The sequence below is a fragment of the Nipponia nippon genome, unplaced genomic scaffold, assembly GCF_047370975.1.
Source record: "Nipponia nippon isolate SJK-2023a ecotype South Korea unplaced genomic scaffold, ASM4737097v1 scaffold_5, whole genome shotgun sequence".
Classification (NCBI taxonomy): domain Eukaryota; kingdom Metazoa; phylum Chordata; class Aves; order Pelecaniformes; family Threskiornithidae; genus Nipponia; species Nipponia nippon.
This window is the reverse complement of record NW_028262369.1, coordinates 58,977,956-59,005,568: the sequence shown is the minus strand read 5'-3', so window position 1 is coordinate 59,005,568 and position 27,613 is coordinate 58,977,956. Positions and strand designations below refer to the sequence as shown.

At 42.8% G+C, this 27,613-nt stretch overlaps 1 protein-coding gene across 1 annotated transcript in view; it reads left to right on the top strand.

Moving 5' to 3' along the window:
- The first annotated feature begins 287 nt into the window (after positions 1-287).
- The window catches only part of TRPM8 (transient receptor potential cation channel subfamily M member 8), a 53,306-nt gene continuing 25,980 nt past the window's right edge, over positions 288-27,613 (top strand). Inside the window, exons 1-10 of the mRNA XM_009462351.2 lie at positions 288-329; positions 5,652-5,756; positions 7,342-7,415; positions 10,825-10,981; positions 15,707-15,884; positions 16,242-16,414; positions 17,585-17,759; positions 18,801-18,868; positions 24,199-24,396; positions 26,710-26,812. Of these exons, the coding sequence (XP_009460626.2) occupies positions 288-329; positions 5,652-5,756; positions 7,342-7,415; positions 10,825-10,981; positions 15,707-15,884; positions 16,242-16,414; positions 17,585-17,759; positions 18,801-18,868; positions 24,199-24,396; positions 26,710-26,812 (1,273 nt within the window). The remainder of the gene's footprint in view (positions 330-5,651; positions 5,757-7,341; positions 7,416-10,824; positions 10,982-15,706; positions 15,885-16,241; positions 16,415-17,584; positions 17,760-18,800; positions 18,869-24,198; positions 24,397-26,709; positions 26,813-27,613) is intronic.

Here is a 27,613-nt window from a genome sequence, read left to right as displayed (position 1 = left end):
TGATTGCATAAATTTAGCTGCAGTATTGTTATCAGTTTCTGCAGTACATTGGCAGCAGGTGAGACAGAAGCATTGCTGTTCTCTTACAAATAACCCGCAACCGTTATTTCCTGCGCCCTGCTGCAATTATTCCTGCCTTCATTATTAATTGGTGAATAATCCTGCCGTTGCCTGCTCCTGTGCATTCTCTCTTCCTCCATGCCCTCCCTTAAAAGGAAAGTATGACACAGATTAAAAAAGGTGGGGCTTTGCAAGCTGAAGTATATCAAAACCTTCCTCTTTGAGTAATGATTTCAGTAGGATTGCTGGGGCATTTTCTGGAGACTTTGGTAAGTGCTCCACACTGGTACGTGATTAGGCAGTGGTTTTTCTCTACTTAAAAGTATGTGCTTTTAATATGCTGAAATTGAGGTAGCTGTGCATCTGAAGTTTGGCAATATCTTTTTCTTTTTGGAAGCTTTCACATAAAGCCAGTTGCTAGAATTATGTTAATGCAAATAGTTGTTAGATTTATCTGAAACCTTTCTGAGAATCGAAGCTGGTCTTGCTTGTTCGTTGCAGACTAGTTTTTAAAAGCCTATTTATTAAAGTCTCTTTAGAAATAGTTATTTTTTGTCACTTTTTTTTTTTTAATTAGTCACTTTCAGGCTGAAGATTTCCTTAGAATACTCTTCTTCAAGTGCCGTGGAAGTCATAGTAATAGTCTTATATTTAGAGGATTATTCTGGTGTTTATCTAATGGTTATTACTCTCAAAATGTGTTAGTTTAAGAAGGTTATGCTTTAATGCACTAGTCTATGCTTTAAAAATGTCTTCCTATATATTTAATGGGTTGGAAATGTGATAGAAAATGAACTGTGTTTGCCTGTTCCGTAGACTGCAGCTGTGTCACATCTTTTAAAGTATGTACAATTGCTGTGTTATTTTTGACACTCACGGAGTTAATAAGCTTCGCTCACTAGTATCAGCTAAACACTGTGGTACCAATGTAGCTCTTCAAAACTTAAATTTACAAATAAGTCCAAGGTTTTCAGGGTTCCTTTGCACCTCGCTAACTTTTGTCAGTTTGCAGCACGGTCATTCTTATCAATTATTTACAAATGCAGTGAGACAAACTTGAAATCCTTTAGTGTTTTGAATGAATAATTAATGCCCTTGTTTCCTTTTAATCTTCCCTCTGTACAGTTATGTCCATAGTCACTTTCTGGTGTTAACTTATTAAACAAATCAACAAGTAAAGTAAAACGCTGCCAGTTGCATAGATCCAAACCAAAATGTATTTCTCTCCATGGAAATTTTATCTTGAATTACAGCTTTAAAAACATCTTTACACTAGACATCAATTGTGTGAAATGATAAGAATTGCATACTGGGTTATTAGGAAATACTCCCAATGCACAGTTGTCATTCTTACTCAGTTTAAGTGACGTGGTGGTGGTGGTTGGTGTTTGCTTTGTTTTAAACAACACAGTGTTTTTAGGGACAACACTCTCGGCCATCATGGTCTTGGTTGTTATCAAAGTTAGCCGTCCACAATGGGAGGATGATTGCTTTGTGGCTGTAGCCTCTAAATTCCTCTGGCAGTGTGTCTTTGTAGAAGAGGAACTGCTAGAGCTTTGATGGTTGCTTCTCTCCCTCTAGCTCACGCCTGGAAACCATCCTTGCACTAGGTAAAATGTGCAAAGCTCGTGTGCTGCCTGGGGAGGGAAGGAGGAATCCTAAAATGTTTGCGGTGCTGAGTGAAACCTGTCATAACGCCAAGACCAAGGTCAACTGTCTTCTTGTAGCTTGCTCTGTTTGGAAATGCAGTGTGAGAGCTACCAGTCTTTTGTTGGTGGACTTCTTGTTTACCAGGCCCTTCTTGATCTGCTCTGAAGTTAGGGCCATGCAGGGAAGGGGGCTGCTATCTGCAGGACCGTGGACTTGTTTGGTGTTTAGAGGGTTTGTGAAAAGCCAGGCAGGCCTATAGATTGAAAACAGATGGTCCCATACTTAGGGAAGTTAAAGACAGACTGTATTTGACCAGACTGTATAGCCAGACTATAAAGCTAGAACCACTGTGTTCGGTCTTGCACCTGTCAGTGAACAAGCGATGCTAGCCAAGTCCCTAAATGATTCACAGGTGATTCCTTGGACCTCACTTCATGGGTGTCCAGCGTGAGGCTCCACTGGCCCTGAAATGGTCTTGGGAAAGTAATGAGCAGAAATGGTAGTTTGACTGCCCTTGGCAAATTTCTAGTGCTTTATATTTCTTTAATGGGGCCCTTCCCGTTGGGCCAGTGGAGACAGGAGGCCACTAGTGCAGGCGCACACACCTGATGCACATATTCGTAGATCCCTCAAGCACCAGCACAGCCCCTCTGTCTGCCCAGCAACCGTGCCTGGATAGTTAAGAAATAATTTATTAAGGAAATAGGAGAGACTGCAGTGATCAGGTACAGGGTTCAGCCAGACAAGTCCACCCACCGACCCCATTTCACATGCAAAGGGCCCCTTTTATACACCTTTCTGCCTGTCCCTCCTTTGTTCCTCCCCATCTGCCATCCCCTTGTCAGCTGGCAGGGTTCCACCGGCCCCCCTCCAACATCCTTGAACCTCAGGTTTGCATCCTTATCAGCTGCAAAGTCCCAGTTCCCACACAGTTTCTTGATAGAGCTATCAACTAGCATGACTGACAAGGTGTGGTTTTTTTCTTGCCTTTGTCTCCATTACATTTGCCTGCCAGGTTTGAGCTTCTGTGTATTTTGTGTATGGCTTCCTCCTTTTCCATAGTATTCCATTTGACAAGCCTGTCCCATCAGATAACCTCTCTTGAAGAAACATTCCCACATTCCACATACTGTTATCAATTAGTGTGGTTGACTAGGTTTGGGTCTCATCACTCCCTCCCTTACTGTCTGTCAGTCAGGTTTTCCTCTCTATTTATTGTTGTTTATGGCTTCCTCCTTTTCTTATCCTTTTTTGCATGGAAAAGGCCCTTGAGTAGATAGCCTTAAGGGAACAAATGCTCTCTCCTTCTGCAGACCTTACAGTTTGTGGGCAAATAAAGCCATGCTTTTCTTCTGGAGATCTGAAGCAGGGCATGGCCAGGCTGGTGGCCTCTTTGGAGGTCAGTTTATTTAGTGTTTTGTTGTTACGAGCTGTTTTAGTAAGTTTGCTACGAAGTCTTTTCCTGAATCTGGTGCAAAGCTTGCCAGATTTCTACCCTTGCTCTGAAGATGGGAAGTTATTAACGCAAAGGAGATTCAAAGCAAGAGCATGCTCTATTTTCTTCTTCAGCTTTTACTTGAGAAACAGTGTAATGGCTTTCTGCAGTGCTGAAAGGAGGAATAAATTGGTCTGAGGCAGATCCACTCTCTGAAACCTTGAACAAGTGTGCATAGCCTGACATTTATCTGCAGCTGAAAAGAGTTCCCATGTGGAAGGTTTAGGCCAGCACAACCATAGCTCTCAATGGCACATGTTTTGAGAAGTCACTTTTGGATCAGTGTTTTGAAGTTGAAATTTGAGGGAAAGATTATGATGGGAGATGAATACATGTGAAGAGATTGTACACCATTGGGTTTTGAAGGAAAGGGGGTCTTTTGTTGTTATTCCTCTGGGCTGAGAATCCTGAATCCCTGTGACGGGGGTCTGTGGAAGGTGGTATGGTGCTGAGAAGCTCAGGTGCCTGTGGAGTACACACGAAATGTAACCAACCTGCTAGACTATGTACCAGGTTTTCAGGTTTGTTCCTGAACTGCGGTATTACATGATTCTCACGTGGCATGTAAGATAGCTTAGTGTTGTCTTGGGAGGCCTGAGATGAGATTTTTTTATAACAATTTGATTTTGTTTTGCAGAGGGTATATAGCCTTCCTTTCTTCTTTTTCTGGAGGGATCCATGCATTTGGAACAGGGTCTTCTCTCTGCAACAATAATGCCAGCCCTGTTTGAAACACTGTGCTCTTGGCCATTCTTGGAGAGACAGGCATTGCTGTTCCCTCATTACACTCATTTGTTCCTCCATGCTTTGGGGAACACTGGCTTTCAATAGGTGCTGCTTCTAAGTGGTCAAATTAAAACCTGTGCCTGAATTGAGTATGGGTACCTTTTTAGGCATCTTACTTTCATACAACACTAAATCAGTGCAGAATAAATGAGACTTAACTTCAAAAGTTGGGGACAACCGCACTATGCAATATGATGAAATGCGCTTTCTAGCCTTTTGCCTTCTCTTATGTTTAAATTGTTCCTATTACATGCAGAAGGTGGGAAGGAGGAAGAGGGCTTTTAACGTGCTCTTCCATCACCTAACAGTGATAGAGAGTGATTGAGATCCCAGGCATGCTGAAGAGTTTGGGGGAAGTAACTCTGGACTTCTACCCTGCACAGTAAACAACACAGTCAGTCGTGCTCCCCCTCAACATGAAATGTTTTTCAAAGTATTTTTAAAATAACTGTTAAGTATAAATACACATGTTTTTGTGGAAACTTGTCTTTTCTTTCCTGCTTTGGGGGTTGCTCACATAACACTCCATCGTTCTATTTACGACTACAGCTTCCCGCTGCCAGTACCATTCCTATTTTCTCTCAAACTCAGTGAGTAAATTGTTTTTCACACTTGCTAGTTTTTGGTCCTCAGAAATTATATATTTTTGCACAGGAATGCTTCGTCAGACCTCAAGAATGCATGTTGCTGTATCTGGGAGGGATGCTTTCCACCATACAGTGGCAGTATCACCTGAGAAGCAAGCTCAGTGCACATAGCGAGAGGAATAGGTGGGAGAGAAAACAGTGTTGAAAGGAGAAGTGGAATTTGAGCTCACCACATTAGCTGGCTGCCAGCCTTCGTTTCAGGAAAAGACCTTTTCCAATATTATTTTGCAAAGTAACATAAATGGAATTGAAGTATTCACTAATAGCATAAATAAAATCTTGTTCTGTGCTTTGGTGCAAATGAAGCGACGCTCCTTCAAAGACAGTGAGGTCAATACAGGTGTCTGCTCTCGAGGGCAAGAGAAGTGTGCTTGCTTCCAAGGGTGATTTGTTAACTTTTGGATTCAATAAACTTTAAATCCACTTACTCTTCAGATTGCACATGTTGACTATCCTTGTTACAGGAGTGGACAGAGACCCGAAGGATCAGTGTTCAGGTGCTGCATCTACTCTAAGCTTCTGGCATACTGCCAGACCAACTTCTTTTTACACTCTGTTCGTTTTCTCTGTGATTGAAATGTTTCTTCTTAATATCCCACTTACTTTGCAAATACACTGGATTAGGGACTGCTCATTGTATATAAACACTGAATAGTTCAAGTTCCTCAATGTGCCCATCACAGATGGGAAGGGAAAGAGAGTTAAGACATAGCAATGAATTGAATGGGATGGCGTATAAGGTTATGTACCTTTCTCAAAGCATGTTGACTTGGAGGTCTTTTTGGAGTGGGGAAAGAGAGAGGAAAGTCTCTTTGTGGTATGACAGAAGAGAAAAGATTTTCTCTGAATGTTAGTTTCACATTTTAGGAATCAATAGACTTTCTAATTTTTTATGCTGGGTTTGAATAACCTCTCCTTTGCCTTCAATGGGCACTAAGTGTCCTTGCTGTTTCTTATCTAGTGAAAGAAATGACCATTACTCCTTCATCTCCCCCTCCACCATGCTCTTTCAGGTTTCTATGGGCACCATGCGACACCGAAGAAATGGCAATTTTGAGAGTTCCAGACTCCTCTATTCTAGCATGTCTCGCAGCATAGATGTGTCCTGCAGTGATGCCGTGAGTATCTGGTACATCGTTGGTGAGCTTGGGTATTGTCTTGGGTGTGGACCCCAGGGGTCATGGCAGGAGAAGGATGACTGATTTTTCAGTTTTCCCTTTATGGAGAAGTTTTCCTAGCCAGTGACTCTTCAAGCAGCAGCGGTGCTTTGTTGACATGGTGAAAGTCTAAGGATGTATTGCATTCCTTTTGATCCCTGTAACTCTTTATTGTACATTCTTAGTCACTTATGTTTCTAAATCCTTTTTCACATTTCAGTTAGAGACAAATTCTCTGTCTCTACAAAGAACCCCAATCTCTTCAGACAACTGGATGGCAAAGGCAGACAACATATAATTATGTTAAATATCCTTTGAAAAGCCTCAATCATTTGCTGATCGCAGTGATTGTCTGGCAGATTTCTTACTTCTGATGGGCTTGCAAGAGGCCTAATGACTAGCTCTTAGGTCTTTAGCAAGCGGTTCCCCCTCCCTTTTATTTTTTTGGTCTTGCATCATTGTGGCTTTTACTGGCTAATTATGTTCTCTTCCATTTTCTTTGTTTTGGATATTATAGTCCTTTCCAAAGAATGCTTTTCTACTTGGAATAACTTCCTCTAACTGCTGTTTAACTATAAACATTCTGTCAAAATGGTAAACTTAACTATAGCTGTATGTCTTCCCTTTTCATCCCAAGCTAAATCTTGATTTGCAAATCCAAGCTGTGCTTAAAAACAAACAAAACCCACAAACCTCCAAACCTTTATCAGAAAGTGAGAAACTTTTTTGCTTTCCTAGCTTGCAGAGGCAAATTAGGAGTGAATTTGCATCTCCCAAGTTTAAAAGCTTCCCCTTCACTTGTGGAGTTTCAGGGTTAATATGAGAGTTAATGGTTAAACAAACTGGAGAGGCTTTGCATTCCATCTCAGCTCACATAAAGCATGACTTTAGTTGTTCCCGTCTCCTGCTGGGGTCTTTTTGTGTTGAATTAAAATAGCCCCTACCCAAGAGGACATTAATATCTTTTTTTTTTTTCTTTTTTTTCCTTGGGAAGAAACAGTGTTTGCCATAGTCTTTTAAGCAGTATCTGGACTAGAGTTAACCACTGTTTGAAGAATATTGTCAGTGCTGCAAGTTATCTGGAAACATGGCAACACATGCAAATAGAAATGCTCTGTAGTCTACAGCTAACCGTATTATGCCACTGAATTCAAGTAAGATGTTTTCTATGTGGGTTTTTTGGATTAAAAGCTGAAATTAAAATAGGCTCTCCAGCAACTCTTAGGATATAAAATCTGTTTTGCTGTTCAAGATTATTTTTTTAGAGGGAAAAGCCATACCTTTTGTCTCTGTAATATATATTATGCTTGATAGATATAAAAATATTGATATCACATGTTCTTTGTAATGCCTATTTGTGATTTTAAGTAGTCTTTTGTGTCCTGTCGACTGCCATCCATACTTCCCAGTTGTGTCCCACTCTCCACTTTGGGAAAGGAGACTTACAAATTGGCACCCGTTTTACTTTGTGTTTAAACTGACTATGCTGTTTCTGAGGTTTCTCCTGTTTTATGAGTTATCAGAAGTATTTTTTTTCTTTTTCAAGGATTTGGTCAACTTCATTCAAGAAAACTTTAAGAAGAGAGAATGTGTCTTTTTTACAAAAGACACCAAGTCAATGTAAGCAGACATTTTTCTCTCGTTTTACAGGAGTGGGGGACTGGGAGCTGAGGGTATTTCTGCCTGCTAAGCCATGTGGCAGGGGTTGGGTGGGGAGCAAACTTTTTGGCTTTTTGTTAAGGGTCTGAATCTAGCAGTGCAACCTCACTTCAGCCTTGCTTGTACAACTCCTTTTGTTGTCACTGCTTGTTTGCATGTGCCTGGGATATTCTGCAGTCAAGGTCAAAAAAGCTGGAAGTCTGGTGGTCAGACAGGCACCCTGGAGTGCTTCTTCCAGCTCTAGACCAGTGCTCTCCAAACTATTTTGATTGCATGCCTCATCAGTAAAAATTTCTGAGCATACCCCCCCAATATATGTTCATTTATAAATATGTACATCTACTACTGTACTATATTATGTACATTATAAAGCATACACAAAAATAGCAATTAAAAAAGGATGAGATAAAGATGAAATAAACACTATTTTTAATTTATTTAAAGTTTATTTAATGCGCGCCCCACTTTGGAGACCACTGCTCTAGACTGTCAGGAGTTTGTGTAAAAATTGGAAATATATCCATTTGAGTTACTCCACAACTAACTTGATGCAAAACTAGGGGCCTGACCTTCATGCTAACTCTGTCAGCATGCCTTCCACTAGCTCTGTTAAAGGGCATTAATATCAAATTCCCTATTTGAAGCATAATTGTGGCAATATAGAGGTGTTTTTAGGGATGGAGTACCAGCACTGGTATTGGTGTATAACAGTGTGTGTATGTATGTATGTATCAGAGCTTTGGATAATTTAAATTTTCCTCTTAAACCCAAATCACAAATTCCATGCACAAGCCTTTACAGCAGAGAGACACATCTGCTAAGTTTTGCTCAGGCTGCTGTTCTCTTAAGGTAGGATATTATACTGGCTTATTATTCAGGCACAAGTACTTATGCAATGTAAGTTTGAGGACCATAACATTGATTTTGGTTTTTTTGGTTGTTTTTTGTAATCTCAGGAGAAAAGTGATCAAACTAATGCAGCTGCAGAAGTCCTAATATACAGCTCCAAGGGCTCTCAGTAACTCCATTCTCCTCTGAAGCTGGGAGGAAAAATGCCTTGGAGAGGGGGCGGGGGGAAATTAGTCTCATTTCAGAAAGTCTTACTTAGGGTCCTCTTCTGCCATCTAAAATGGGATGTTTGGCAAAGGACCAACAAAGGGTGGAGAGCTGGTTCTTATCAGCCTCTCTTCCTACAAGCCCACTGGGAAAGGATTGCAAGTCATACTTTATAACTGGCTGGCTTTTTTTTTTTTTCTATCTATTTGTAAGGTAAGTTGGTTTTATTTGCAAGCTACAGCAGAGCAGAAGAAACCATATAAGTTTTTTCTCCTTCAGAGAGGCATGTTGTGACTTACCTTTACAGCAATCTTCACAGGAGAGCGTTACTCAATCTCATGTTTGCAGTCTGCAGGCTAACTATAAAGGTCACTGTAAGCACACAAATTAATATCCTCATCTTAATCCTTTTGGGCCGATGCATTTTTTTTTCTTTCCCCTCTGTATATTGCCAAATTGCACAGTGCTGTTAATAGCATTGTTCCTCTTGCTTTGTCTCCCCATCTACTTTTTTGTGCTGTTAGCAAATTAACATTGTGCAAGTGTTTACCTGATGTTGTTTGTTAACTGTTGTGGTTTAACCCCAGCCAGCAACTAAGCACCACATGGCCGCTGGCTTCCCTCTCTCCCCCCACCCCCCTACCCCTGCTGGGATGGGGGAGAGAATTGGAAAAGTACAAATGAGAAAACTCATGGGTTGAGATAAGAACAGTTTAATAACTGAAATAAAATAAAGTAAAATACTAGTAATAATAATAATATACAAAGCAAGTGATGCTTGATGCAATTTCTCATCACCCACCGACCAATGCCCAGCCAGCCCCTGAGCAGCAATAGCTGCCCCCCCGGCCAACCCTCCCCCCCCAGTTTATATACTGAGCATGACATCATACGGTATGGCATAGCCCTTTGGCCAGTCTGGGTCAGCTGTCCTGGCTGTGCCCCGTCCCAGCTTCTTGTGCAGCTGGCAGAGCATGGGAGGCTGAAAAGTCCTTGACTAGCTTAAGCACTACTTAGCAACAACTAAAACATCCCTGTGTTATCAACATTATTCTTATACTACATCCAAGACACAGCATTATACAAGCTACTAGGAAGAAAATTAACTTTATCCCAGCCAAAACCACGACATTATCTTAGACTGTAGGGGCGACACTTGCTCCCTCCTACTGCTGTTGACAATGCTTACTGTACTTGGCTGACTACAGTTGTCAGTCAACCCTGTCTTTTCATAAGCAAGGACCCTTTCTCCATGCCCTCTGAGGAAGCAAGGACATAGGCTACGCAGATTTCATGGTCTGTGCTGCAGCTTTTCCTAGGAAAAGAGTTCTCCCAGCTTTCCCAATTAGTTCTGGCCAACTAAAGTGGAGATTCTTCCTCCCCTTGATGCAATTTCAGTGTTGGTGAGGAGGCAGTGTACCAGTTTCATTGGTAGTGACTGCACACCATGCTGTGCAGCGGACAGGGGTGTGGTGGTGAGGGAAGTGTGCTAGGAACACAGCAAACTGCCTGCAGAATCTGCTCAGAAACCAGTTGTTCATTCCCTCTTGGTATGAATACGTCTTAGGTGTGCTTAGACACCAGTCAGGCCCTGGGTTTGCATGGAAAGTGATTATGCTTAGTAATCATCTTAGTGAACTCTTCCTATCTGGTTGAGAGCACAAAATGGAAATAAACCATTTGTATACATCAGATTAGCAGCAGATGAGGTCACTTCTGGTGGTGTCTGATGCCAAATTCTGGTTCATTTTTTCATTTCTGTGCACAGTTGTAGGGTTTCAAATTAAGCTGCTGATGATCTAACTTGGTATGTGATAAAGAAAGAGGTCACATAGGTAAGGCCCAACCAGCAGTGTCGGCTCATCTCTCAGCACAGACCGGATCCTGAGATGTACTCCACTCCACTGCCCAGTGCTAGACAGAAGCAGATGATAGAAGGAAGCATAATTAGGTGCTGGTCTCAGCTGAGAGTTGGTTCCTCTTAGCTGTTAATTTGTCATATAGCAAATCCAAGTAGAGTCCCGTGCACAACTGGTTCCGGAGCTCCACCTGCTGCTTGGCTTGTTGTGTTTGTACAACCCTGCTCCCAGACTCTACACTTGATGTGACTGCTACAGTTGGCACCCTGCATTCTACTGGCTCCAGGTTTGCTGCAGAATAACACTTCTTGGGAATGTCCTGATTGAGCAGAAGTTTTGAAGGTGGTTTCAGCTGTGAAAAATTTCTGTCTCTTGTTAATAAACATATCAGAGCTTACTTTTCTGTGCTGAGGATGATAACTGTGGGGTTTCGTGCCTATTCACTCTTCTTTCAGGGGCAACTTATGTAAATGTGGATACCCTGAAAATCAGCACATAGAGGGCACTCAGATTAATACCAATGAAAAATGGAATTACAAGAAGCACACTAAGGAGCTTCCTACTGATGCCTTTGGGGACATTCAGTTTGAAAACATGGGAAAAAGAGGAAAGGTAAGTGATTGTATTAAGCGTACGTGTCAGGCCCCTGTTGGGTGACCCATATTCAGAGTCCTGAATCCAACACCAGTGGAAGCCCCTGCAAAAAAGGGAAGGTGAAGCTAAAGTCAATTTTATTCTAATGGGAATGGAAGGAGTTAGGCTACAAAGGAGACAAGCTGATTTCTGAAGCCCTGATAATAGGTAACAAAGAATAATTTCTTCTGTGTTATTTGTTTCATAGGCTAATGATGGAAGGGAAAAGAGGTTATCTATTTCCAGGCATGGCAGAAGAATGGGTGAATGAGGGTGATGCTCAGTTATTATTTTTCTTTTTTCATGTGGCTAGTTTTATTGTAATTGGCCTATAATACACTTCTTAAGGTCTTGGGCTAGGAGGAAATAATTTTAAAGTAGATCTGTGATGTCTCTCACTGGGACTGTGTACCCTGACTATATCAGCGTGCAGTTACAGTGGCTGTTTTGTAGTCCCCATCTATACTGAAATGTCATGGTGTTGAGGAGCGGTTTAGTACCCTTTACCTATTTTTAGTGGTGACACCAACATAATAAGCTTAAGTGCATGAATGATCAAGCTCCTGATAAAGATACTTTGCTCCTGACTGACTTTAATGCCAAGACAAGGCTGTTTTTTGGAAGACTGCATCTTTGTATTGTGGACTAACTTACACTTCAGAAAGAAAATGGTGTGACGGTGTGCACCAGTGCAACTCTTGGGACAGGAGCATGTGTAACATGCTTTGCATTTGAAGGTGCAGCAGGGATCCAGGAGGATAACCATGGGGATTTCTTATCTGTAGAGGTGTAAGACCTTTCTTCAGAGGATCTGTACTCTTCAGCGCAGAAGCTGCACATAGCTGCTTGCTGCTCCGCAAAATCATCACTTGTGCTTTGTAATGGCTTTAATGTTGCATGGCATGTCATCCAACGCCTGCCTACAGAGCTTGCTAACCTATATTCCCTTCCTCCCTAGCTGTTCTATGTGCAGATCATTGCAGTCTGCAGATGTACAGTGCTCCTTTCCACACAGTTGTATCTTATGCCTTGGATTGGACACTCTGAAGGATGTTGTGGGATGTTGGAATGGGGCTTGTGTGCCTCACACCCTCATAATTGTTTGGAAGGGCTCTCCAGAGTTTTCTAGCCAAAACTCTTGCTCAAAGCATATCCACATAGACCAGTTTGCTCAGGCCCATAACTAATTGAATATTGAGTATTTCCCAAGGTGGAGATCCTACAATGACAGTAAATTCAATGGGGGTATAAGGTATCAGTGGAACTTTAGAGTTTTATTCTTTGTTTGGGTTCCCCCCCCGGCCCCGTGTATTTCCTTGGTGTGGAAAGAAGAAAATAGCTGGTGTTGCTGTTTCTGATGATTTATACTAATACTGTGTGGGGCGTCACATGTGTCTGAGCTCATCTGCCTCTTCTAAATGGCTGATATTTACTGCCAGTGCAGCTTGCTTCAGACAATCAAAATAAATGAGGAAAACCAGAGCATGGTATGTAAATTAATTGGGTTTGTTTTATGCAAAGTAACAGAAACTAGAGGCATTTGGGTGGGAAGTAAGACTGAAGGTTTTGAATCACGCTTACACAGATCCAAGTACTTCACATATTTGTTAATATGCATATTTTAGCTTCATACTACTGTCTTGTAAGATGCTGTGTACCTTTACTGTAAGAAGAAGTTATTTGCTCTACTGCAAAATTTCTGAGTTCTCAGGGCTTAAATGTTCTTTCCTCATGTTGTGTCCCTCTTCCCACTCCGGAATTGGTTTGTGTGCCCATAGTTGTTTCATGAGGTGTCTCAAGGCCACTGTGCATGTTTCAGAGCATACTTTATTCAAATGCTGTGCGTAAGTCTGCTAATCCATCCCATCAGCTCATTGGCTGGAGTTACGTCTCTAGTCCACATTCTCACTCCCTATACTGCAAGGCACCTGCTGGTCTTAAACATTGCAAAATATTTTCTCTTGATCTTGTGCACAGTGGGGAGAACTTTAAACCCAAGGTAACCTAAGAGTTGCAGACTATTATCAATAAGGGATGGGAAGTCTTATACCCTGCATTGTACTTTTTAGGATGGAAGAATCCTAAAAAGTCCTGAGCAGAAGTATTAGATGTGAACAGACCAATAAAATCTCTACATTTAATAAGTCCTGCTTGCCCTCTTATTTTTGCAGTGTTGCTCAGATCCTGTAACATCCAAGGACATTGCAGTTGCTGTATTTTATGTTCTGGTAGCCCTCAATCTGAAAAAAAATGCTTCTCTTGAATACCTTTCTGAGTTCAGCTACTGAAACACTTAGCATCGCTTGTGTTTGAGGGTTGGATCGATGATGGTTGGGGTGCACCAGCCGGCTGTACCAGGAGATGGCACCGTTGTACCTCGGAGAAAGAAAGTGGCTGAACTGAAGGGTTCACCTGCTTGGGTAGAGCCTGCAAAGGACTCTGGAGGTGGCAAATGCCAGATGTATAGTTGCTAGTACACTGAATGAAACTTAGGTGTAACTGAAGCGTTTTTGCAGTTACACACCATGATGACGTATGAGAGAACAAGATAAGCTGTACAGACAAGTCAGCTTCAGCATCTTTTATTTGGTACTTGCTTTATATAGATGAAAACGACTCGTATAGATGAAAACAAGTCATTCAACTGGAAACCTTAATTGTTGATGGAACAAAGGTTGTCATACAGATACAAGGTACTTTGTGTTATCAGTAGGGTTTAGGCAAAATGCCTTCTAACTACAGAGCTAACAAGATTTGCTGTGGGGATGGCTTACTGGCGCTGTGGAGCAGTTAATGTTTCTGGCAGACTCCCCTCTTCTATGGGCGACTCTCTCCTGAAAAACACCCAAGGCTGCATGTGGCTGATGCTTCTGAGAGCAGAAGCTGTGGGACTCCGTTAGCCCTCTTGTGTACCTGTTGGAGCCTACTAAGCTTCCTCTGTGATGTGCTGTTCTGAGCCAGATGCAATAACTACTCCTAGGAACTTGGCCTGGAACAGAAGAATATGTTCTTTAGTTCAAGTTAAATGCCTCTCAAGATAGGACACTTCTTCCTCAAACTAATCCCTTGGGTTTGCTCTCCTGTGAATACTGGGCAATCTATACAAAATCCACTATGATTCAGGTCCAAGTTACTCCTTTTCATCCCCTGGTATGGGTTGTATAGCTGTGGCTGTCTTCCAAAAGTCCATCACACTAAACTACTAACAGCAATGAAATTGCAAAGGGGCTCTTAAATAGCATAGCAAAAAAGCCAGGGAGCCTTTTATATACATGGAGAGATGGTAGGTCCAGCTGAAGCCAGTTTATCTATCTAGTGTGCTTTATGGCATCCTCGTACAGTGTTAAAGCTTTGATAAAGTTGATAAAGTTGTGATGTGTTAACATAAAATGCTGTTATGCGTATATGTTATGATAGGGCCACCATGCTTATGAAGCCTGGAATTTGTAGCTAGTCAAATTAAGGCTTTAATAGCGTAATCAAAATAAGACCATAATTATTATTAGTTCACTTATAACAATGCTACCACTAATCCATAATCCAAGCTATAAATAGCTTTGTTACAGTTAAAATTGTTACACCATTAACTTCCTTGGTGTTGTGTTCCTCCTTCCAATGTTCCTCTGAATCCCAAGGCCAGTGCTCTTGCCTTCCTCTAGTGGAAGGAGGGTTTGGAGGCTTTATGTTGACTCTTGAGGTCTTTACAGGGATGATTTCAGTACTGATCACGGGGATCCCATCCTCCTTGGTCCTGGTGTGCTTGGAATTCTTTCTATAGATTTCTCTCAAGACAGTCTACTTATGCTCTTTCTTTTCAGTGGTTCTGAATTATACCGTTCTTTTAGTTGTATTTGTTATTTCTAAAAATAGTCTTCCCTCATTCACAAGGTTGCACCCAAATAGTGACCATTATTGGCCATTGTGATTTGTTTTTACAGACTGGGACCTTTGTCATTTGGTGTCTGCATTCTGCCATGTCACCTTTTATTCTGGTCATAAATTGTTCAATCCCCACAGAATAACTATTTGTTACTGTCATAACCTAAGGTAAATCAAATGTAGACAATAGTTGTTATACTGCTAGGCAACTGCTATCACAACTATACTCAGCTCAGGCTAAAGAGATCCTGAGAATCTGCACTCTCAGTTCAGTACAAAGCCTGTGGACTTTTACTAGTAATTGCAAAAATCATATTTCTGGGGCTACACAGTTTAGCTTCTGCCAAATTAAAGATGTGTGAGGCAGAACGTGGTAGTGCAACCTGAGCACTGCACTGCCCCCTGACCCCACTGACCAGGGTGCTGGAGGTTGCAGGTTGCAGTTTTAGGCTGAACCTGGAAATGGTGGAGCTGGGAGACCTTAGGGCCAGCAGTTATGTTCTTCACTATGCTGCTGGTCTGACACTAGCACTTTTGTTCTGCTTGCAGTAAGACTGTGCCTTATCTCCAGACCTGAGCACTGATCTGTCAATAGAGATCACCTTGCAAGTCCTAGTTATGGGTGTCTGGTTGTAGGGGGAGGATAAAGATGTTTTAGAGAAAGAAACAAAGACTTAAGCTCTGGTTCATCATCACTTTAGCCTTTGTCTACTGGTTATTGGAATAAGAGTGTAGATTAGAGAAGAAAATGCAATTCCTGATCTGTTCCCAGCTATTACTATTTATCTCTTACTTATTTGTTTCCCCTCTTTTCCTTCACCCAAGTACATCCGTTTGTCATGTGACACAGACTCTGAAACACTCTATGATCTCATGACCCAGCATTGGCACCTGAAAACCCCTAACCTTGTCATCTCTGTCACTGGGGGTGCAAAGAACTTTGCGCTCAAGCCCCGGATGCGCAAGATATTCAGCAGACTGATCTACATTGCCCAGTCCAAAGGTAAATACCTGCATATGTGTCTGTATTATTTTATTGCTGCATAATACTGTTGGAAAGGTAGCAGCTCAAAGGGTCAGCAGGGAAGCAGAGCATTCGGTTTGTTTCTGCTTGGCTGGTGCACTTGGGGCAAATACGACCTAACAGTTTGGAAGTAAGAGGGTTGAGAGCTAGTCATCGGGATGCCCATGATAACATAAGGTAAGTTGTGTAGCATATCGTTTGTGTTTAATTGAAGAATAAATGCCTCTTCTGAGGTAAGGTCTTGAGAGGGGATTGGGTTGTTGTATCTTAAAGGTAGTATATTAGGAGGGTGGGTATTCCACTACATTCTCCCGGGTTATTGCATGTTGTCCCCAGGGGCCTGGATTTTCACAGGAGGCACGCATTACGGGCTGATGAAGTACATCGGGGAAGTGGTCAGAGACAACACCATCAGTCGGAGCTCGGAGGAGAACGTGGTGGCTATTGGCATAGCAGCCTGGGGCATGATTTCCAACCGAGAAAGTCTGATTCGCAGTGGTGATAATGATGTAAGAAATGTGTACGGGTTGGTGGGGAAACAAAGAGGAGGCTCGGCTGTCAGTTATACAGATTATGTCCCTGACTGATTGCTGCTCTCAGCAGTAACAGTATCTGTGCTAGGCTGATGCTATCAGCCATGTGATGACTGACTTGAGCGGTCAGTCAAGCTCTGCTTGTACATTCTGGTAAAGCAGAGCTCAGCAGCATGCTTTCCAGTGCAACGTTAACATAGAAGCACGTCTGTCTACTTAACCTGATCTACTGTGCTCAATTCAACCCGGGACCAGCTTTTCCTCAATGTACGTAGCAGTGAGAAGAAACATCAAGTGCTCTTCCCAGAACAGGAGGAAACTAAAATCTTCTCATGTTTGAGATGGCTGCACATCAGGCCTGGTGGGGGGACCAGCATATGTTTTCAGCTGTGGGCTTAGCATGTCTGTGTGGAAGTTCAGCTGTTCTAGTTTCATATCTGGCAGAGTATTAGGGAATACTCTTCCATGGTTATTCTAGCTGCTATGAAATCCCCACACAGTAGCCCATAGTGGGGATTCCCATGAGCTAAGATGTGTTGTACCTGCTGCTGCTGTTATGGATCTTGCTCATTGATACTATTGTCCTAGCTGTCAGATACCCTTGTCTCTTGTCCACTAGATGTTATAGAACATGTCTAAAAACCATCCTGCTAGTTAAAGAAAAGCAGTTTAATTTACTGAGGGCTCTAAGGAGGTTTGAGGGTTGAACCAGATGATCTCAAGAGGTTCCTTCCAACCTAAAAAATTCTGTGATTCTGTGAGGTGTTGAAAGTAACTTTGCCACAGATTTAATGTTTCTGGTAGCTGAAGGAAGTATGCATTGCTTAAAAGGACCTCTGAAAGGACTAAACTGTTGCAAATAACTTCCACTGTTCCATTGGCTGAGATGAAGTTATGAGAGGATCATCACAAATCAGGCCACTCTTGTAAAGAAGAATTTCTCTGTGCTCTTGTATGGGGTTTCTCTCACTGTCTTCTGCTGCTGTTGGGACTGACAGTGAGCAGTGTCTTGAGTCAGGAAATCCGGACTCCTAACTAATGAGGAATAGTTGATGGCTAGGGATTCAGCTGTCACTGGCTTGTCCTTGAAGGCTTGTGCATGTTCTGCCCTTGGATCTCTGTTAAATGTTGTGGTTGTTCTTCTAGGGGTACTACTTGGCCCACTACATAATGGATGATCTGAAGAGAGACCCCCTGTATTGCCTGGATAATAATCACACCCATCTCTTACTGGTTGATAATGGCACCCATGGACACCCGACGATAGAGGCAAAAGTACGAACTCAGTTAGAAAAGTACATTTCGGAGCGGATTATCCCAGGTAGGTGTGGGTATCAGGTTGCAGACTTCCTTCTCTTTAGTCCTTGTATGCTTTGGGGCTGATGCCCAGTGATTCTCTGGGAACAAAATAGTGGTAGAATCCCTTGGATGCTGAGCTGAAAGCATCTTGAGCACTTGCATCTTGAGCACTTTCAGGAACAACCAGGCTTCTTCAGAGCAATACCCCTCCCCTCATCTTCCTTTCTGTATGTGACAATAGTCCTTTGTGGGACACAGCAAATGATCCATTTTAGCCATACAGCCCTTCCCTCCCTTCCTGCTGGGCTATCTGTTCGAAGCTGACCCATCTACATATTTCCCACCTGGCACTGAATTCTGGGTAGCTAAAGCACAACTACACAGGAGCTGAAATTAAGCTTCTTCCAAAATACAAATTTGTGAAGATGATTGATCCATCTGAAACCTGCTCCCAAATTATTTCTCTTTCAGCTCCTTCTTTGCCAAAAAGGAAAAAATCAAAAGCCTTGTCAAGAAATTCTTAGTTAAAGAGTTTGGGTTTTTTTTACTGTGTACCTCAGCTGAAGCCTCCTTGCTGTTAGTCATGACGAAGCACCCAGAATTATTATGAAACTTGGTATATCTTTTAAACACTAGCTCCTAGATTTACAGGATTCTTAGCTTTCTTTTGCAATTGAAAATGTGAAGTCAGAGGTTCTGAATCTTCAACTTGTGATAAGAACCTTGCACCTTGACTCAAAATGGTCAAAGCAATAGGTAAACAGAATAAAATCACGTTTGGGGGACTTTGGAGCTAGTAAAAATTATGATTGTGAGGAGAAAAAAAGCAACTGGTGGAGAAGGGTGTCTGAAGCCAGCTATGCAGAATGTTAGGCAAAACTGAGTCTTCATTAAAAACAGGAAAACCTGTTAACAGATTTGGCAAAATCAACAGTAAGCTTGTATTGGAGTGTCTGCATGAACTACTTGGAAATTATTTCATTGTACTAAAAAAAAAAGAAGTTGTTCAAACTGCATTAATGGATTGAATCTATTTCTCTGTTTCTTTTGGCATGTTTCACAGAATCTAATTATGGTGGTAAGATCCCAATCGTGTGTTTTGCCCAAGGTGGAGGGAAAGAGACTTTGAAAGTAAGTTTCTTTCTTTTACTTATTTTCAGGAGTGACAGTAGGGACATTGCTCTAATATTTAAGACAGATTATTCCACAACCAACATGATAAAGTAGCCAGTCCTATTATTTACTGAAGCTTACCCAGCACTTGCTATAAAAATACTTTGCTTGCAATTGCATTTAGGCTTATGAAGGTTGTTTCAGTTAAAATTTTCTGTGCAGTTTCTACCTCAGGCTGACATCCTGGAAAACTTTTGGCTGGGACAGTTCAGTTGTCTCAATTCTTCCATAACAAATCCAGCACAAAAATGTTTGTTTCTTGTGTTTATTTGAGCAGCAATCAGAAGAGTCTTCCTCAGCCATGTAGCTCTTGATCGTTTTTATACAAATTTGCCTAAACTTTAGTTTGGGAAAACTTGGCTTGCCCATGCTCAGTGGAGATTAGTGCTTTCTTGTAATATACAAGGAAGATCAGCTTGTGCTGGAGATACTCCAGCTCAGAACTTGCTTAAACTGACTTTTGATTGCTGCTTCTGAGAACTGTGGGCTGCACCTAGTTTAAATCTCGGCAGCTGAGCAGGGCAGGAAGGCTCTGCTGACTCTGACCCTTCTAAGCCTAGAAGAGGAGGTAGCAGGCATCATCTTCAAATAGACGATAGGCAGGAAGAGGATGAACAGAACAGATAAGGCAGAAAGAAGTTTCTTGAAACAGGATGTCTAAGTAAAAAAAGGATGACTTCTAGATCTGTCTCAGTGTTAAAAACCAGAATTGTTACTTCCCCCTTCACCTTGCAAGAATGATGATGCATGGCCTGAGTGAGGAGGGTGGGACTGAGGGAGCAAAGGGACCCAGCACCAGGGAGTTCAAAGTGAGGGGATGTGCAATCAGGCTATGTGGGAGGGGAACAGTAACAGGGATGACGAGATGGCTCTGACTAACAGCAAGAAGAAGAGCTGGCATAGCCTGGGCTGAAGGACCTTGAGAAGGAACTGTGAAAGGGGTGGGGTTTTGCAAGAGGATAGGATACAATGAAGGGAGTATGTCAGTGTCTGAGTCCGTAAAATTGAAGCAGGGTGATATTTATAATTATCTCTTTTGAAGAGGTGATCTTGGTACTACCTGTTCGGACTAGAGCTATGCTGTTAATATTGAGGCTAATCAAACTGGTTTGCCTGTCAGGATGACAAACAAGGAATTCAAAGCGCAGTGTCTGTTACCACTTCATCGCTAACATTAATCAATTAGTCTGAACCACTCTGTGAAATTTCAGATCATTATCCAAGCCTCCTTGTATGTTTCCTGGGTGTTTTGCTTCCATTCACATGATTAATTTTAGCTTTGCCCACAGGTAGATTGTAGATGAATACAGATGCAGAGCTCAATGTGTTAATCAGAGCTCCTAAGATGAAACTAAAGCATCCATTCAGGTTTTAGAGCAAAGCTTTGCTGAAAGTGACATATTGAATATGCCCATCTCTCCTTTTAGTTCCCAATTACCAATGTTTAAGAGATGATTTGGCCATCATTGAAGGAGCTGTTTCTATACGCCATGCAGTGTAGTTACCTGGGCAGCCTTGTGATTACAGGTACATTATGGAGACCTCAAACCCACTGTTAAGAAATGATACATAACACAGACTTACTAGCTATCTAATCAGAATGAATAAAAACCTTGTTAAATCAAATGCATAATTTCTGGCAAGAGGTTCCTGTGAAAAGTAACTGGATGGCAGTTTAATTAAGGGTTCATGCCAGTGTCTTGGCTGTTTACCGGTGTTACTAGCACACAGAGACATTCATGTCTGCCTTCTCGCTCATTTGTAGGTGAAGGCATCTTTTCAAGGAGTAAATAGGGTCTCTGATCAGCCCAAAGTGACACAGCAGATTCCATGCTGTGGACGTCTGTCCTTGCCATGCCTTGATCTTAGCAGTGTTGCCCAGGCAAGGCTCCTTTCTCAGCTTCCGTGACTTGTGCATGATGACAGGAATCAGCTTTAGCAGAGGAGAAGTAAAACTGTTTCAAGCTTTGGTTTTAAATGCCATGTGATGCAAAACATGCACTTTAGCTGGACCCTTCTTAAGAAAACCACTTTGATCTAGTTGGTAAGGATCATAGAATCATAGAATCATTTAGGTTGGAAAAGACCCTTAAGATCATCAAGTCCAACTGTTAACCTAGCACTGCCAAGTCCACCACTAAACCATGTCCCGACGCACCACATCTACCCGTCTTTTAAATACCTTCAGGGATGGGGACTCAACCACTTCCCTGGGCAGCCTGTTCCAATGCCTGACTACCCTTCCACTGAAGAAATTTTCCTAGTATCCAACCTAAACCTTTGCTGGTGCAACTTGAGGCCATTTCCTCTAGTCCTATCACTTGTCACTTGGGAGAAGAGACCGACCCCCACCTCGCTACAACCTCCTTTCAGGGAGTTGTAGAGAGCAATAAGGTTTCCCCTGAGCCTCCTTTTCTCCAGGCTAAACAACCCCAGTTCCCTCAGCTGCTTCTCATAAGACTTGTGCTCTAGACCCTTCACCAGCTCCGTTGCCCTTCTTTGGACACGCTCCAGCATCTCAATGTCCTTCTTGTAGTGAGGGGCCCAAAACTGAACACAGTACTTGAGGTGAGGCCTCACCAGTGCCGAGTACAGGGGCACTATAATCTCCCTGGTCCTGCTGGCCACACTATTGCTGATACAAGCCAGGATGCCATTGGCCCTCTTGGCCACCTGAGCACACTGCTGGCTCATGTTCAGGCAGCTGTCGACCACCACCCCCAGGTCCTTTTCTGCCGGCAGTTCCCCCAGCCTGTAGCATTGCATGGGGTTGTTGTGACCCAAGTGCAGGACCCAGCACTGAGCCTTGCTGAACCTCATACAGTTGGCCTCGGCCCATCGATCCAGCCTGTCCAGATCCCTCTGCAGGGCCTTCCTACCTTCCAGCAGATCAACACTTCCACCCAACTTGGTGTCATCTGCAAACTTACTGAGGGTGCACTCAATCCCCTCATCCAGATCATCAATGAAGATATTGAACAGAACTGGCCCCAGTACTGAACCCTGGGGAACAGCACTTGCGACCGGCCACCAACTGCATTGGACTCCATTCACCACCACTCTCTGGGCTCGGCCATCCAGCCAGTTTTTAACCCAGTGCAGAGTGTGCTTATCCAAGCCATGAGCAGCCAGTTTCTCCAGGAGAATGCTGTGGGAAATGGTGTCAAAGCGTTTACTAAAGTCCAGGTAGACAACACCCACAGCCTTTCCCTCATCCACTAAGCGGGTCACCTTGTCATAGAAGGAGATCAGATTAGTCAAGCAGGACTGGGCCTGATCCCCTGGGTGTGCCGTAGGTGCTGCGTGATGGCATTCAGGATGATCTGCTCCCCAGGCCCGAGGTCAGACCCACAGGCCTGTAGCTCCCCAGATCCTCCTTCTGGCCCTTCTTATAGGTGGATGTCACATTTGCTGACTTCCAGTCATCTGGGACCTCGCCGGTTGACCAGGGCTGCTGATACGGGATTGAAAGTGGCTTGGTGAGCACTTCTGCCAGCTCCCTCAGTACCCTCGGGTGGATCCCATCCGGCTCTATGGACTTGTGTGTGTCTAAGTGGTGTAGCAGGTCCCTGACCTTTTCCCTTTGGATCATGAGGGCTTCATTCTGCTCCCTATCTCTGTCTTCCAGCTCAGGGGGTTGGGTACCCTGAAGAACAACTGGTCTTACTATTAAAGTCTGAGGCAAAGAAGGCATTAAGTTCCTCAGCCTTTTCCTCATCCTTTGTCACTTTGTTTCCTCTTGCATCCAGTAAAGGATGGAGATTCTCCTTAGTCCTCCTTTTGTTGCTAATGTATTTATAGAAACATTTTTTATTGTCTTTTATGGTAGTAGCCAGATTAAGTTCTAGTTGAGCTTTGGCCCTTCTAATTTTTTCCCTGCATAACCTCACAACATCCCTGTAGTCCTCCTGAGTTGCCTGCCCCTTCTTCCAAAGGTTGTAAACTCTCCTTTTTTTTCCGAGTTCCAGCCAAAGCTCTCTGTTCAGCCAGGCCAGTCTTCTCCCCTGCCAGCTCATCTTTCTGCACATGGGGATGGCCTGCTCCTGCACCTTTAAGACTTCCTTCTTGAAGAATGTCCAGCCTTCCTGGACTCCTTTGCCCTTCAGGACTGCCTCCCAACGGACTCGGTCAACCAGGCTCCTAAAGAGGCCAAAGTCTGCCCTCTGGAAGTCCAAGGTAGCAGTTCTGCTGATCCCCCTCCTTACTTCAAGAATTGAAAACTCTGTCATATTATGATGGCTGTGCCCAAGACAGCCTCCAACTGTCGCATCACCCACCAGGCCTTCTGTGTTCACAAACAACAGGTCCGGTGAGATGCTTTTCCTATTTGGCTCACTCACCAGCTGTGTCAGAAAGTTATCTTCCACACACTCCGGGAACCTCCTAGACTGTTTGCAGCAAGAAAAAACATCTTGCTTTTGTCACGGAACTGCTATCCAATTGACAGGAGTAATGTCCTCGCAGTTTTGATGGCTCCAGGTTGATTTTTTTATTCTCACGAAACTGTCGCTTCAGAGAGCTAATACACGTTCTGTCGTTCCAGTGGTTGATGATAACTTGCATTGACTCGTGTTGTACAATTTGCTGGCAGACAGCTTATATTCTGGTGACCATGCTCTCAATGGTAGTGATGCAAATAAAATAAATGTCTCCTGTTGTGGTCTTTGCAACAGGAGGGCTAATGGTCCTTCCATCATTATTTCAACACCTTTTTTTTTTTTTCTTACTGATGAGCCATGTACAACATTGTGTACATATGTGTAAGAAATCACATAAATAGCTACTTGGAGACATTCAGTAACATTGGAGTTCGATGTTCTCATGATGCTACAGAAGTGATCTCTGTGTAAAAGACTGCTGCTTGCATCTCCAGCAAATAAACCCAGAGCCCTTGTACTCAGCTGTGGTGTTACTTGAGCAATGCTGTGCCATAAAACAGCAGTGACTGTAGCTAGGCAGTGCTGCAATGTGTCCTGAATGCCATATCCACTTGGCAATTTTCCTGATCTGTTAATCAACTCTAACATTTGGCAGATGGTGATTTCCATTCCTCAGTTTCTGTGGGGCTCTTCACAGCCCTCTGTCATTAGATGAATGCTATTTTAAAGAGTCATCATTGGTAAGGTAGTAATAAAAGTGAGTAGGAATAAAAATACTGCTCTGGACCATGGGTTTCTGTTTTTCTCGCCTAAGTCAAACCTACAATCTCTAGGCTTTGTTACTGAATAGTAGGGTCTAATAACACAGTGATGCTTCAAGTGCTCACCTCTCCCTCTTTGGCTTCCTAGTCCATCAATGTGGCCATCAAGAGTAAGATTCCCTGTGTTGTGGTGGAAGGCTCTGGCCGGATTGCTGATGTTATTGCTAGCTTGATGGAGGCAGAAGGCACTCTTGCTTCTTCATGTGTCAAGGAGAGCTTGCTCAGATATCTGCCTCGCACCATTTCAAGGCTCTCGGAAGAGGAGACTGAAAGCTGGATCAAATGGGTAAGTGTGTGCTACTGCAGGGAGCTAGCGAGGCTGAAAGTGGGAGAAGGGTAGAGAAAACAGGAGGTCAGGAGCAGCCAGTGAGTTCCAAATCAAGGATGTTGCTATCTGGTGATACCTATAGGATGTGCAGGGCTCCTTGCCCTGACATATCCATGAGGTGTGCATTTAACAGGATTTTAAAAAGAAAAATTCCATTCTCCTATTTTATAGGGATTGGAACAAAAGTGATGGGGAATTACATTATTTTGGAAAGGCAGCACATTTCTGGGTTTAGGTCTGGGCACAGGAGAGCTAAGGCCAGGTGCTTTGTAATGGTCTGCTCCCTGGATGCTTGCAATTCCTGCTGGATGTGTCTCTTGGATGATGTGCTGGTTGGTGTCACAATTCCATTGCATGCTTTGTGAATGTGGAGAAATTGGATATTTTCTGAATCGGGCCTCACACTGCTAAATCCTGCTGGATTGCTCAGGGACAAAGGGTTATCACTGCTTCACCATCAGGTAGGACAGATTTCCTGTACAGACTAGGAGCAGGGCCATTAGGACTAGCAGCTTACTTGGTCAATATTTCATCACGGCAACATCCCTACACCATCTCCATTGGAACACTGTTGCTAAATAAAGCATTGACTTACTAGTACTATGTACGTGGGATGCAGTTGAAGGTACAGCACTGTACATACACTCGCAAATTCTTCTTTTGCTTTTCTTTGCTTCTTTGACTGGAAGTAGAGCCTTCAGGATGTAGTCACCATTGTGATCCCATATGTAAGTGTTTATTACAAGAGTGATTTTTGGAGATTGGGGAAACTGGAGAACTAAGGAGAGCATCTGCTATCTTGGGTTGCTTGGGCCAGTCTCAGGAAACTGACCTTCAGATGGTCCTGGTTTTAGATATACTTGTGCTCTCCTTAATAGGAACAGAAGAAAATGGAGCTCCAGAAAAATCTTAATGTTCTGTTATTTTTCAGAAGTCTTAGTTCCAACAACACTTCAACTCACTGAACAATCCATTAACTTGAGCTAACTGACTTTCTCAATTAACTGCCCAATGCTTTATCCTGGGGTCTGATTCTGTTTTCCTCTCTTGGTTAATTATCTCCTACCCACTCTCACAGCAGGAAGCAGGGAGTGGGGAGTGATTGCATATTCAAACCTTAGTCGAAGTTCATGATGGGGGATGGAAAATGTTACCTTGCTTCATGTACACTTAAGGCTCCTTCTCTCAGCTTTCCACCCCCTACCCTTAACTCTTTTTTTTTTTTTTCTTTTTAAATGAATGTACCATTGCAAGTTGTTTGCAGGCCCCAGAGAGGAATTCAGACACTCAAACTTTTGTGTGTGTTCTTAAATATAAACCAAGCAAAGCTTCTGGTGTTGAAGTGTAAGCAGCTATTGTTTCTGGCAAAGCCTGAGTCAAATCTCTTGGTCAGAGCTTGGCAGAGTGATTTCGTGGGACAACCTGCAAGTTCCACTGGGCAACCTGCTCCACTTGACCCTGCTTTGAGCAGCGGGCTTGGACGAGATCTCCAGAGGTATCTTCCAACCTCAACAATTTTCTGCTTCTGTAATAAGAAGCTTACAAGGAAAAGGGCAAGAATAGGGCATGACATTTTGCAGAGTCCTGCAGAAACCACGTCTGAACTTGCATTTTGAGCCTGGGGCCTGTGGCGTCCAAACCTGAAGAGGAAGAACTGCCCTGTGAGCAGACCATGAGCCTCTGGTTTCCAGAAGGAGCTCTGCATTGGGGAGTATGGAGTTCCTGAAGGCAGTTTTCCCTGGTTGGTCACCTGGCCACACTCCTCATGACTTCTGCTGAGCTGCCTTGGAGTGTACCTCCTCCTACAGTGGCTAAGATTATTTGTTTTCCATGTGCTAGAATGAAAGTAACTTTATAAGGTTTGGTTATGTGAGAAATGATCTCTGGTTTTCATAAAGCACAAGGAGGTAGAAACTGTTCTTGAATAAACTGCTAGACGTTTGTTGAAATTGCGCAGTCACAATCTGTTTTTTCTTTATAAGTTGTTTCTAATTACTGAGATTATATCTTTTTAGTTATGATGTCCTGCATAGGGGAATCATGGTTATTTGCTGTATGTTCAGAGGATAATTAATCTTGTACTTCAGTGACTTTAAAATAAATCTCATTACTTCTATCTGGACTTGATAAAATTTTAACTGTACGTGGAAATAGGACTGATGAGAAGCAGCTTTGCTACGACATGATGGAAAATTTCTTTTAAAGACGCTCTAGGAGATTAACTACTAAACAGTCTAGATTGTTTTGAAATGGAGCTTTTCCTTTTTGTAGATCAAAGAAGTTCTTGAGAACCCTCATTTACTGACAGTTATCAAAATAGAAGAAGCTGGAGATGAAATTGTGAGCAATGCCATTTCTTTTGCTCTATACAAAGGCAAGTAATTGTTTTTCTGTTCTTCTTTGCTTGTTTGTTTGTTTGTTTTTAAATAGATGGAAAAAGATGGCTATTTATTTTCTAGAACAGTCTTCCTTAGAGCAGTGCCATCTCTTTAGAGTTAAGCTCCTGCCACAGTGTAGAGCTTGTTTTCGTCTGAAGGGGTGTGGACAGGCTAGAACAGCATTATGGGATCTGTTAGTGTGAGTCCAGATAATTGGGAAGGCATTTAGCAGAGCTTTGGGGATGCTAGGATAGCATCTCTGAGAGCAGCACCCAAGTATGCAACACAACAGGGAGTCAGAAAGCCAAGCAAAGGATCTTTTCTGGTTATACTGCAGAAGTGGATTACTCGGCATCCTGCAATGTAAAATCAAGTATCTTTTGGTATATATGTGGATTGAAGAGGTTTGACAGACATTCAGCAGGGAGAGAAGTATCCAGTTAATTAACAGTCAATGTGCAGGATTGCTTCCTAACTCTTTCAAATCCCAGTGACTTGCTACCATGAGTAATTCGGACCTGGATTCTCTACTACTCCAGCAGAGCAGAATTGGTACTCAGTGAAGATTGCTGGGCTGACCTCATTTGCCTGTCTGTGCATGGAGAAAGCCTATGAACATTACAGCTTCTCATGACACTTCTTCTGTAGGGCCCCATTGGGAATCCTGCAGAATTTCTCCTGTGTAGAGGATGCAGGACACTGAGAAGTTTGAAGGAAATGTGCTGATTTTGGTTGATGAGGTGCTCCTAGCAGCTCGTTTGTGGCCTATGTTGGACCATAAATCTATCTCTAAGCCT